Source organism: Hemitrygon akajei, chromosome 18 (genome assembly GCF_048418815.1).
Source record: "Hemitrygon akajei chromosome 18, sHemAka1.3, whole genome shotgun sequence".
Classification (NCBI taxonomy): Eukaryota; Metazoa; Chordata; class Chondrichthyes; order Myliobatiformes; family Dasyatidae; genus Hemitrygon; species Hemitrygon akajei.
The window spans coordinates 36295020-36308598 of NC_133141.1; the positions used below are offsets into that span (position 1 = coordinate 36295020).

A 13579-nucleotide genomic window follows, 5' to 3' on the forward strand; every position below is an offset into this window, starting at 1 on the left:
AGAGTCTCTTAAAAGACCCCATTGTATCCGCTTCCACCACCTTCGCCAGCAGTACATTCCACGCACCCACCACTCTCTGTGTGAAAAACTTACCCCTGACATCTCCCCTGTACCTACATCCAAGCACCTTAAAACTATGCTCCCTCATTTTAGCCATTTCAGCCCTGGGAAAAAGCCTCTGACTATCCACATGATCAATGCCCCTCATCATCTTATACACCTCTATCAGGTCACCTCTCTTCCTCTGTCACTCCAAGGAGAAAAGGTCAAATTCACTCAACCTATTCTCATAAGGTATGACCTCCAATCCAGGCAACATCTTTGTAAATCTCCTCTGCACTCTTTCTATAGTATCCTCATCATTCCTGTATTGAGGTGACCAGAACTGAGCACAGTACTCCAAGTGGGGTCTGACCAGGGTCCTATACAGCTGTAACATTACCTCTTGGCTCTTAAACTCAATCCCACGGTTGATGAAGGCCATCACACCATATGCCTTCTTAACAACACTATCAACCTGAAGGTGGTAGTGAATTTTATTCTAATCATTCTTGCATGGAAATCATCAACATAAGAGATGCTGGAAATCCAGAGCACCACACAGAAAATGCTGGAGGAACTCAGCAGGCCAGGCAGCATCTATGGAGAAGAATAAGTAGTCAATGCTTTAGGCTGAGACCCTTCTTCAGGTTCCATGTTACTCTGTACTAAAATAGATTATGTTTGCTCTGATTCACCATGGAACTGATCACTGAACACAGCCTGTGGACTCACTTTCAAGGACTTGATGATTCTTGTTCTGTTCTACTTATTTATTGTCATCATTATTTGTTTTATTTTGTATTTGCACAGTTCATCTTCTTTTGCATATTGGTGGTTTCTGTGTAGTTTTTCATCGATTCCATTGTATTCATTTGTTCTACTGCGAATGCCCGCAAGAAAATGAATCTCAGGGTAGTATATGGTGACATAAACGTACTTGGATAATAAATGCACTGTGAACTTTTTTACTCTAATCAATATTAAGACTAACGCGTGTGGTGTCTCCTTTTAATGCTAAGGTACAGTAGATTTTCATCTCTGATCCTCACTAAAATGGAATTTGAAAGATTGTGAGAGTTCATTATCCGTGTCATTTCGTGGAGCCCAGGAGATGAAGAGATTAAAATAAACGCGGAACGTCTTTACGTACGAGTTACTGTTCCACTGGAGTGAGGGAGTACAATTGCTAATGGAAGAGCGTTTCATTTCCGAGACCACAGCACAGGTTCTGAAAGATTAACCCTACCAACACAGCAACTGTCAGCTGACCGAGAAGGCGAGAGAGAGAGAGAGACATTCGTCCGAGCTCAGTCTGAGTGCTGCTGAGACTTTCTGAACGAGGTAAGGACGTAATTTGGAGTTACCCGTTGAATTTTCTAACCCAGCCTTCCTTCGCTAACAGCTAAAGCAAGCACAGTGACGGTGCTCTACTGCCGAGGAAGTTGATCAGGGGCGTGTTGCATTGTGATTAGCAAGGTGCATGGGATTTACAGGGCCCGGCTGCTGCATTGTCGCTTTCGGTGTGTTCCATGGTGAAATGGAGTTCTGCTGGTGTAATTGTGTTATTCTCCCCAGTAAGAGGATTTAGATTTGGGCCCAGTGAACAGTTGAGCTGTTATTGTGGTCATCAAGGATTGACGCAGTCACACTTCCGGTCATGATCGGCATAGAGATAGCTTTTCTGCTGGCCAGCCTTGGTACCCCTCCTTGCCTCTTTCTTTGGAAGGCCGTAGATTCAGATCCACTCCAGAAATCTGAGATGTGGCCCGGTTGACCTTTCCAGTGTGGGACTGCGTTGTGGGAGGTGCTGCCTTAAGGGCACGCGTTAAATACAATTTCCATTCAGGAGGATAGGTTCTCTATTCGTACGAGATCCAGGAAACTCATTGTAGTTTCCTTACAAATATTTATGCCTCATCAGCTTTTAACCGGTTAATTCATGTTCCTGAGTGTGGCTTTCTGCCGTGGGCTAATTGACAGCTATATTTCCCACAACAGCGACAGTAGTTCTTAATTGGTTTTAAACCCCTGAGGTCCAATAAGGTATTATAATAACGCAATGTGCATAAAGTAGGTGGGGTCTGCCAGGTTCCCAGAGCTCATTTGTTTGTAGAAACTACATTTTTTGTATTTATTATGCACTCTTTATTAAAAATAGTTTTCAAATGTGTGCTGACATGGTGTGAATTGTAATAATGTTTTGCCTGTTCTATGTTGCATCATCAAACTGCCCTAAAGCCCATCTTCCTTGCTTGAGGCTGGATGTTCAGTGAGATGTGCAGCTGTGGGAGGTATCACATTCACTGGAAATATTCACAGGGGTGAGATAGGGACCAGGAGCAAGACAGATGATTCTATTTTGAATGAATGAAATTAATTTATTTCAGTCAGTACAAACATAACAAAAAGCATGATTTACAACAATGATTTCATAGGACAAAATTACAACAAAAAAAAGATATTCTTTAAAACAGACCGAAAGGGTGTAGGCTGAAGCTACAGCTTATTATGCCTACCCCGCTTACTTATTCAACATATTTGGTGTCAATCATCACATTTTGATTAGTAAATTTATTATCAAAGTACATTCATGTCACTATATACAACTCTGAGATTCATTTTCTTGCAGGCATTCACAGTAGAACAAAGACATGATAGAATCAATGAAAACTACACAAAGACTGACAAACATCCAATGTGCAAGACAATGTGGAAAAAATACAAAAAAAACCTGATAATTATCTGTTATAAAACTGATATTATTATTAATAATAAATAAATAATACTGAGAACATGAGTTGTAGAGCTCTTGAAAGTGAGCCCATAGATTGTGGAATCAGTACACAGTTGAGGTGAGAAGTTGTCCACGCTGGTCCAGGGGCCTGATGGTTGTAGGTGTTATGTTACTTCTGTTTAAACATACCGCAGGCTAACAATAAAGAATCATATTCTGGAAGAATTAGAGAACTTTTATTTACGGAAATAAACAAACCATCTTAACCCTGCCACATTCTGGCAAATCCCACACATGCTTAGTGCTCTCCAATCAGGAACTGGCACATCATTGCATGAGGTATCACCGCAGTAGGGTAATAACTATTCCTGGGCCTGATGATCTGTAAGGGTTCTTCCTTACAAACAAGAGCTCTGGCTGATGGTAGCTGCCTTGGCTAACAGTGAGAGCGCATAATAAGCTTTGGACTGAATGTATTTGTACTGTGGCCGTGTAAATTGACTTATTGTCATGTTTAGCTAGGTGCAATGAAAAACTTTACATGCCAACCTTACAGACCTTTTCATTACAACAGTCCACTGAGGGAGTACAAGAGAAAACAATAACAGAATGCAGAATAAAGACATGAAGTCTACAGATGCTGGAAATCCAAAGCAACACACACAAATTGCTGCAGCAGGTCAGGCAGCATCTATGGAAAATGAGTAAACTGTCAACATTTTGGGCTGCGAAGTCCTGCTGAAGGGTATCAGCCCAAAATATTGACTGTTTACTCTTCTCCATAGATAATGCTGAGTTCCTCCAGTGTTTTGTGTGTGTGTGTGATGCAGAATAAAGTGTTACGTTTACAAGGAAAGTGTAGTGCAGGCAGATAATAAGGTGCAAGGCTATAATAAGTTAGATTGTAAGGTCAGGAGTCCATCTTATTGTACAAGGAGACAGATTCAATAATCTTATTTTAATAGGAAGATGGAAGCTATCCTTGAGCCTGGGGGTACATGCTTTCAGGCTTTTGTATCATCTGCCAATGGAAAAGAGGAGAAGGGAGAATATCGGGGTGGGTGGGTCTTTGATTATTCTGGCTGCTTTACTGAGACAGCGTGAAGTGTAGAGAGTTCACGGAGGAGAGGCTGGTTTCCATGATGTGCCGAGCTGTGTCATTTTCAGCAGTTAGATTCCTATGAGAGAGAACCTTTCATTCTAGAGTAAAATTTCTAACTAAATTGGTATGATAACTTTTTTTTTGAATGAATTTTAATCTTGGTGTTGATGCTGTTATAGGATTGACAATGCCCAACTTTACTTTCTCTTGAGAAGATGCTTGTGGGTCATTGTTAAGGGTGGTTCCAGAGTTTTAAACCAGAGACAATGAAGGAATATCATGTTCTCTGGATTTCCAGCATCTGCAGAATCTTTTGTGTTTGTGACAACAAGGGAATGATTTTTGGCTTGGGGAAAGTTTAAGGCTTGGTGTAATCAATCCAATCCAGACTTTGGTGTCATCTCTCCCTCTCATACAGAATGGCAGCCAGCACTCTGTGTCTTCCCTCTTCCTGTGACTGCTTTGTTGCTCTCCCACCGGCCACTGAAAGGAGGGAAGTGATTTTTGGAAAAAATTCGGACAGACCACGGGAGGAAGTCCAGGAAGTAGTCTACTTTCCTGCAGCTGAGCATGCAGAAGGCTCCAAGGTAGAGGTAAGAGATGGGCGTAGCATCAGATGCGCTAGTTCCAGACACATGAGGAATCTAGTGAATCTAGGCTGAAGAACTGAGCCAACCAAGCACTGTTATACCTCCAGTCTTCTGATTGAGAATCAAATGGGGCTTTGTTCATACATGTCCCATGTAATCTAATCTTAGTTTTTGGAAGGACCTTGAGGAAAATGTGCAGGAGTGGGCAACAATATAAATTGGTTGTGTACGCATCAGGACTGAACTGCATAACGTATACACATTATAAATTACTTTTTGGGAAACATTTTTGGAACAAGGTGATCTCACCTGGTCCCTCAACACCACCTCTTTAGTCAAGAACACAAAGCAGTGTCTCTGCATCCTAAGGATATTGAGGCAAGTGACTCCTCCACAACCCCCCCCCCCCCCCAATCCATTCTACTCAAATTTCACAGGAACACTGTTGAGAGCGTCCACCAGCTGCATCACCGCCTGGTACGGGAATTGCAAAGCATCTGACCACAAGTCCCTACAAAGGATTGTGAGGACTGCTGAGGGGATCATCAGGTCTCTCTTCTACCCATCAGAGACATTTATCAGGAGTGCTTCATATGCAGGGCCTCAGTATTGTCAATGATCCCTCCCATCCATTCAACAATCTCTTTGATCCCCGACCATCAGGCAGGAGGTACCTTGGCATTAGGACAGGAACTGTTAAGATGGGAATCAGCTTCTTCCCTCAGGCTGTGAGACTACTGCAACCATCCAGGTCTCACCACGTTCGAAGCACTGGTGGCATTATACTGTTTACTTTTTAACTTGTGTTATAAGTGCACCTTATTACTTGATAAGTTATTGGTGGTAATATTACTTTATGTTGTGTGTGAGCTCTGTATGCTGTGCTATCCACCTTGGTCCAGAGGAATGTTGCTTTGTTTAGCAGTATACATCTATATGGTTGAATGATGATAAACTTGAAAATTGTTAGAATTGTTTATTATTTGTTTTGTTCCACTAGTGCAGATTTTCTGTACACTAATTAGTTCCACCTCCTATCATAGTATCATAAAATATAATAGCGTTAGAAAAGGGATGGGTCATCTTCTTTCAAGCCTAGTTTCAACATCAAAGACAAGCAGTCTTGCACTGAGATGGGCCATGGGGGTGGAAGTAGAATTTGCAGGTCATTGCACCGAATACCTTTCTGATTATTTTTTGAATGTAGAACATTAAACACAGTACAGGCCCTTTGGCCCACGATGATGTACTGACCTTTTAACCTACTCTAAGATCAACCTAACCCTTCCCTCTTAGTAGCCCTCCATTTTTCTATCGTTCATGTACCTATCTAAGAGTTTCTTAAATATCCCTAATGAATCTGCCTCTTCAGCTACACCTGGCATGCACTACAACTCCCTGTAGTTAAAAAAAAACACTTACCTCTGACATCCCACCTATACTTTTCTCCAATTGCCTTACCCAATTTCCCTCAGGATCAATAAAGTATGTCTGTCTGTCTGTCAAAAATTCAGCACCCTAATATTAGTGTTGCCAGGGACGGTGGTAGAGGCAGATACATCGTGGGCACTTAAGAAACTCTTAGGCGCAACACAAAAATGGAGGGTTATGTAGGAGTGAAGAATTAGATTGATCTTAAAATAGGTTAATAGTACAGTAGAAGATTGTGAGCCGAAGGGCCTGTACTGTATAGCACTAATGTTCTCTGTTCTACGTAATACTTTTCCAATGTGTTCCCGTTAAAATGCAGTTATGATGCTACTCCTTTCCTGAGTTCCTTAAAATCGTACATGAGCTATACAGCTCCTTAGTCCTCCATTTAGCTAAGTAATGATTGCCCTGTACCTTAACTCCATTGCCTTGGTGCCAGAATTTTTAAAACTCTTAACTACCTACAAGTTGTAAAATATTTAATTTGTTCTCAGCCTCGATAGAAATTGTTTGTGGGTGGGGTATTCTAGATTTCCACTGCCACATGTGAAGATCTGTTTCCTAATGTAATGAATAAAAGAGGCTGATTTTAAGGAATCCTTGAATCAGGTTTACTGTCACTGACAAATGTCATGAAATTAGTTGTTTTGCAGGAGCAGTACAGTGCAACACATAATTACTATAAGTTATAATAAGAAATGTATGAAAAAATAAGTAGTGCATAAAGAGCAAAATAGTGAGGTTGTGCCAATGGACAAAGCATAAATCTTATGGCAGAGGGGAAAAAGCTGTTCCTAAAACATTGAGTGTGTGTCTTCCGGCTCCTGTACCTCCTCCCTGATGGTAACAATGGGAAGACTGCCTGTCCTGGGTAGTGGGGGTCCTTAATGATGCTGTCATTTTGAGGGATAGCTGTTCAAAGATTTTCTCGATGGTGAAAGTCGTCCCTGGCTCTTTGTGCTGGATTCCTCCGTCGTTTCTCTCTTTGCACCCACATTACATCATTTAATCACCTTAAACAACACAATCAGACTGAAACTTCTGAAAGATTCCACTTTAATAGAGATCACCATGTTACAAATAGTGCATTACTTCTCTCTATGCCCATTTTATGGAATCAAAGAAGGACCCATACTTAATTCTATGTTGTGTTTTATTGAACAGTGCACATACATTGAAATTGAGCAGGTGGAGAAGACACATGCAGTGATTCTTAGTCGCCCGGCCTGGTTGTGGGGAGCTGAAATGGGTGCCAACGAGCACGGCGTCTGCATTGGCAACGAGGCTGTGTGGACCAAAGAGCCCATCAGAGAGGAGGAGGCACTGCTTGGAATGGATCTTGTTAGGTAGAAGCTTGTGTTTTATTTATTATTTAAAGATTAGCTTTAACTTGTTGCATGTACAGGTTTCCCCCGCTATCCGAAGGTAGAGCGTTCCTATGGAACGGTTCGTAAGCCGGAATATCGTAAAGTGAAGAAGCAATTACCATTTATTAATATGGGAAAAATTTGTGAGCGTTCGCAGACCCAAAAAATAACCTACCAAATCATGCCAAATAACACATAAAACCTAAAATAACAGTAACATATAGTAAAAGCAGGAATGATATGATAACTACACCGCCTATATAAAGTAGAAATACTTTTCTGCAATCATTGCAGCACTGTCTAGCGTAGCGTATAATCTCACTACGTACCGGAAGCAGTCTCACCAGAAGCAGCCTCTCCAGTAACCTTTAAGCTATGAAGCTGCCAAATCATACCAAATAACACGTAAAAATACACAGTCTATATAAAGTAGAAATAATGTACATACAGTGTAGTTTCACTTACCGGAATCAGGAAGACAGTGAGCACACTAATGATGGTGTGTTAGGCTGAGATTGCTGGGAACTTTTCGGCAGCTTCAGTATCAGCTGAAGCACTATCTCTAGTAAACGTAAAACTACGAAGCTGCCCTCACCTCAGAAACCGATCAAACCACCCATGACTACCTTTAAATTCCACTTTTGCAACACTTTCATCACCATTGTCCAGTGCTTTCTGTTTCAGCTTATTAAATAGACTGACTGATTTCTTCTTAAGTATAAGATAACTTAAAGGAACACCATGCTTTGTACACCCACCAATCCACTCAAGCAATAGACTTTCCACTTTATCCATTATTGGATACCAACTAAGAGAGACCACTTTGCTACGAGCAGAACCAACAGTAACATCGGCAGCTTTCAAGATTCTTTCTCTGCGTATAAATACTGTAGTGCGAATGGTGGACGTGGGCAAGTTCAACACGCAGACAATGTCCTTACTTCGTTCATCATGATCAAAACGCTTTATTATGTCTAGTTTTACGCTAAGTGTAACACCCTTACGCGCTCTTTTAGGCTTTTCCGATACCTTAGAACTCATCTTGCTAACGGATGCACAAAATAAATCAACATAAAGCACAGATGCTCACAGGCACGTGTTTAAGCAATGGCGGCTAGAATGCAGTTCCAGGGGAGGAGCTTGGCTGTTCGGAGCGCATGCTGCCTTTTTTCGTAACAGTGAAAACACCAACTAATGTAGGCCTTTCATAACAGTGAGTTGTTGTAAAGCAAACGTTCGAAAAACAGGGGCCACCTGTACAGGTTTCCCCCGCTATCCGAAGGTAGAGCGTTCCTATGAAATGGTTCGTAAGCCGGAATGTCGTAAAGTGAACAAGCAATTACTATTTATTGATATGGGAAAAATTTGTGAGCGTTCGCAGACCCAAAAAATAACCTACCAAATCATGCCAAATAACACACAAAACCCAAAATAACAGTAAAATATAGTAAAAGCAGGAATGATTTGATAAATACACAGCCTATGTAATGCAGGAATACTTTTCTGCAATTATTGCAGCACTGTCCACTGCAGCGAAAATCTTATGCAAGTGCTCTCGGCAGAAAGACTTGGTGCAAGCGCTCTCGGCAGAAACACACGGTGCAAGCGCTCTCGGCAGAAAGACTCTTTTCAGTAAACTTTAAGCTATGAAGCTGCCAAATCATACCAAATAACACATAAAAATACACAGCCTATATAAAGTAGAAATAATGTACGTCCTGTGTAGTTTCACTTACCGAAATTGGGAAGACAGTGAGCACACTGATGATGGTGTGTTAGGCTGAGTCGTCGGAGGTTGGGGTGGTGGGAGGTAGAGGAGACTGGGGTGTCATCTCATCGTCGTCTGTTTCCACCAGGGCAGACAGGTCACCTTCCATGTCTGCCTGCCTCGATGTCGAAGGTCGAGTTTCATCGTCTGCTGTGGCTGATGTGGAAGGCTTGAAAAACAACAGTATGCTTGACTGCTTAGCCTCACGCATTTTTCTATCATACAGTTCTTTGTAAGCACTCAAACCATCCTGCAAATATGCCCTAAACCTACCCTTTCAAAATTAAAGTCATACTTTTCTGCAATCACTGCAGCGTTGTCAATTGCAGCGAAAATCTCACACAGTTGCTTCACGTTTAGTTCCTGGACGACTTCACTTTCGGGCCGTTCACTACTGCATTCGGTTTCAATTGTTATCCTTTCCTCTTCATCAGCTCTTCATCTCTCATCTTTGGTCATGGGATGCCAAAACCTCTTCAACATCACCTTCATCAACTTCCACAAACCCTTAGCCAAACTCACTATATCCTTACTTCTCTCACCACGATCGAAACACTTTATTATGTCTAGTTTTCTGCTAAGTGTAACACCCTTACGCGCTCTTTTAGGCTTCTCTGATACCTTAGAACTCATCACTAATGCTCACAGGCACGTGTTTAAGCAATGCCGGCTAGAATGCAGTTCCGGGGGAGGAGCTTGGCTGCTCGGCGCGTGCGCTGACTTTTTTTGCACGCTGCCTTTTTCGCGCACTGCTTTTTTTTTTGTAACAGTGAAAACACCTTCTGTTAGCGAAAACAGGTAGGTCTTTTGTAACAGCGAGGTGTCGTAAAGCAAACGTTCGAAAAACGGGGGACACCGTACATGGAAACATACAGTGAAATACCTCGTTTGTGTCAATGACCAACACAGTCCAAGCTGTGCTGGAGGCAGCCCGCACGTGTCACCATGTTTCTGGTGGCAACGTAGCATGCCTACAACTTATTGACCCTAACCTGTATATCTTTGAAATTTGAGAAGAAACCGGAGCACCAGAGGAAACCCACATGGTCACAGGGAGAATGTACAAATTCCTTACAGGCAGCGGCGGGAATTGAACCCTGATCACTGGTGTTGTAAAGCATTGCACTGACCACTGCACTACCACGCTTGGTTTTAAATATGAAATATAATCCTGTTAGTTTTGCATTAAGAAAATAATCCCACTGATTTTAATTGTTTTTGTAATTTGTATCCGTTTTAAAAATTCAGGATCTCGGCTTTGCTGGCAAGGCCAGCATCAATTTGTCATTCAGAGGCAGCTGCCACCTGTGATTGGCAAGTTCAGGGCTTGGTCGTGCTCATATTTCCAAATTTGGATTTATATGCAACCATCAGAATCAGGCTTATTACGATTGACTTGTATGTCGTGAATTTGTTTTGTTGTAGCAGTGAAGTGCAAAGACATAAAATTACCATAAATTACAAAATAAACAGTACAAAAATACAGGAATAATAAAATAAGGTTAATGGACCTTTCAGAAATCTAATGGCAGAGGCTAAAACCTGCCAGTAACAGGAAGTGGGCATGTTGCAGATAGAATCAGAATCGGGTTTAATATCACTGGCATATGCCGTGAAATTTGTTGTTTTGTGGCAGCAGTACAGTGCAATAGATAATTTAAAAAGCTATAAATTATAATAAGAAACTAAATAGTGGATTTTGTTTAATTGGGACACATTGGGACCAGTACTTTTTGTTTAATTAAGGGGCAGTCCCAACTAGCCGAAGCTTCATGGAAATAGTTAAAAAGGTATAAAAAAGACAAATTGTTTAACTAAGTAACATATATATTGAAATGAAATACAGGACAAATTGGAACACTACCAATGCTACTACAGTCCTATAAAACTGTGTTCTCAATAGCTATCAACGGAGGAATTCAACCAGTATATGCTACCATGTTCTTTTGGTTGACTTTAAATTTGACTATTTACAACCCTGGCCGTTACTTGCATCTTCGAGCCCAAAACCACAGTGAGCAAAACAATTCTGAATTGTCCTACTGCTTATTTCTCACCAACTACCAATGGCAAAAATCACTGCTTTTTGAACACAAACACACGCAACTGACGCTTTTTAAAAACTGTTTGCTCTAAGCACAGTGTAGTGTCTAACAGCCATACAAGTGCACACGACTGACCTTAGTTAGAAACTGTTTGTCAACAGTCTCCAGTCCCAATTAAGCAGCATAATATTTTAAATACATAAATAAAGGGAATCCTGGCTATTTTCTTGATTAATTTTTCCTTTAAGAGTTATTTCAAATAAGCAGCTGCCCGATTAACCAAAGGCCCAATTAACAGAAATCCACTGTATATATAAAAAGTATATTACTTAAGTAGTGCAAAAAGAGAACAAAAAAAAGGGAAGAGGGCATGTCCTAGGTGATGGGGGTCCTTAGTGATGGATGCCACCTTTTTAAGGCATTGTCATTTGAAGGTGTCCTCAATGCTGGCAAGGCTAGAGCCCATGATGGAGCTGGCTAATTTACAATTCTCTGTAGCTTTATCCCAATCTTGGGCAGTGGCCCCTCCATAGCAGACGGTGATGCAACCAGTTAGAATGCTCTCCACATAGAGCTTTACGGCACAGTATAGGCCCTTCGGCCCACAATGTTGCCAACTGAGGGTCCTTTGTGCTGCATGTGAGCGCCTCAGTAAAAGACTCATCTATGAAGTTTTCAGCTTCCCAGATGGACCCAAGTACAAACGTACATCCAGCTCCAGTTCCAGTTCCCTGACCTTGTCAGTTAGGAGATGAAGTTGGGTGCACTTCCCTCCACATACAGTTATCCGTTGGGTACCCTGAAACCCCACATCTCGCAGGAGGAGCATTCCACTGCCTGAACTACTTTCCTGGCTACACTTGTTATAACTCTGATTTCTCAAACTTAAGTTCTAGCCTGCGCCTATACTCGCCCATGCCTGACCACTCTAACACTGGCCCACTCCCAGAATGACCACTCCACTTATATGTCACTTCTTTTTATTGGCCCTTGCTGAGTGTCTGAAATATCATCATGATTGCAGCCGATTGAGAAGTTCTGAAAGGCCCTGAGTGCTTTTTAAACTCGCTTGGCCTCACCGATGAACAGCCTCTTGCAATGATTGCAGCCCGTCAAAAAGTTCTGAAAGGCCCCAAGCTTTTTTTTAAAACCTTGTGCTGTGTTGGAGTAAGTGTCTTGACTTGCCTGCTCTTCAAAAGCCACTCTGCCATGGGAGGCAGGGACTGGCCCATATAAGGAGCATTCCAACCCTTCCCACGAGCTTCTGTTCAGCTGATGACATCACAGTGCCAGTAAGGTTTAAATCTGGGATGTGGCCTCTTTCTCCCACATCGGGTCGCTGTGGACTAGGTAGATGACAGGTGTCATGGAAATGGTAGACAGTACGGGTTATGCTGTAGTGAAGGCCCGTGCACTCACTTTAGTTACATGTTTGTCACTGTGTGTATGTTCAGTGTCTGTTTTGTCCTGCCTCTTCGGGCACTCAGTTTGGATAAGTATCTGTAACAGGATATAGCTTGAAGGGTTATTGAATGTTTAGTGTCATAATCTTGTAATTTAGGGGATTTATCTGTGTACTTGTTTGACTTGGATGCTTGGTTGAGCGTTTCACTGTGTGTCTTGTAAATAACCAGTTAGCAATCAATGTCTTCCGTTCCACTTACTGAACCAGTGAATCTGCATCCCTGTCACATGCTGCCGCACCAGTGAACGACCTCTCACGAACAGAATCAGGTTTAATATCATTGGCATATGTTGTGAAATTTGTTGTTTACGTCCACAATGCTTGTCGGCCAGAAAACAAGGCAGAATTGCGATAACAAGTTATCTTTTTGAAGAACATTACCAAAGTAGTTGATTTGATTTGAGTTCAATGCCTTTCTTTTTTGTTTCTAACCATGAATGACCAGTTTTATTATATTTAATTTCACAGCTCACTATAATAGTATTTGAACTTCTGAATGTTACATTGTCATCAGTTGATGCAAAAATTCCACTGTCTCTTATTAAAAAATTTGAAATTAGTTAATACTTGTATTAAAATAGATGGAAGAACATGCTTCGAGCTTGTGGAAAAATATACTTAAAAACAAGTCTCTATAATAAGTTGTTAAAACATTGATTTGCCAACATTACTGACAATCAAATAAACTCTTCTTGGGCTTCCAGCCAGGTACAGGTATTGATTTTTAACCAACGTTTCAATGACAAACTCTGCCATCTTCATCAGGGATGATGCCTGGGTATATTTAGTCCAGTGGTATTTATACCCCTGTTATCTGTCCCTCCTGATTAGCTAGTCCTCATCCAATCAAGTTTCTGCTGTCCCACTTTGTTTGCAGTTGAATTCCAGTTCTTACTTAGAGCGATACCTTCGTCTTTGTTAAAATTCTTTTCCTCTAGTTTTATTTCAATGGCTTCCTTCACCAGGCGGTCCCAAAAGCCATTGGTGTGGCATCATGGTTTTGTGCCGTCAAAGAACAAGGAGAAACCCGTCACT

The 13579-nt window shown here is 41.5% G+C and overlaps 1 protein-coding gene across 2 annotated transcripts in view; it reads left to right on the top strand.

Moving 5' to 3' along the window:
- Nucleotides 1-1079: 1079 nt before the first annotated feature.
- Nucleotides 1080-13579, top strand: part of LOC140741321 (secernin-2-like) — a 35065-nt gene continuing 22565 nt past the window's right edge. The window contains exons 1-3 of one of the 2 annotated variants that reach the window (XM_073071400.1): nt 1080-1383; nt 4297-4471; nt 7064-7245. In XM_073071400.1, the coding sequence (XP_072927501.1) occupies nt 4298-4471; nt 7064-7245 (356 nt within the window). In that variant the 5' untranslated portion in view covers nt 1080-1383; nt 4297. The remainder of the gene's footprint in view (nt 1384-4296; nt 4472-7063; nt 7246-13579) is intronic. The other variant, XM_073071399.1, reaches the window with a different exon arrangement.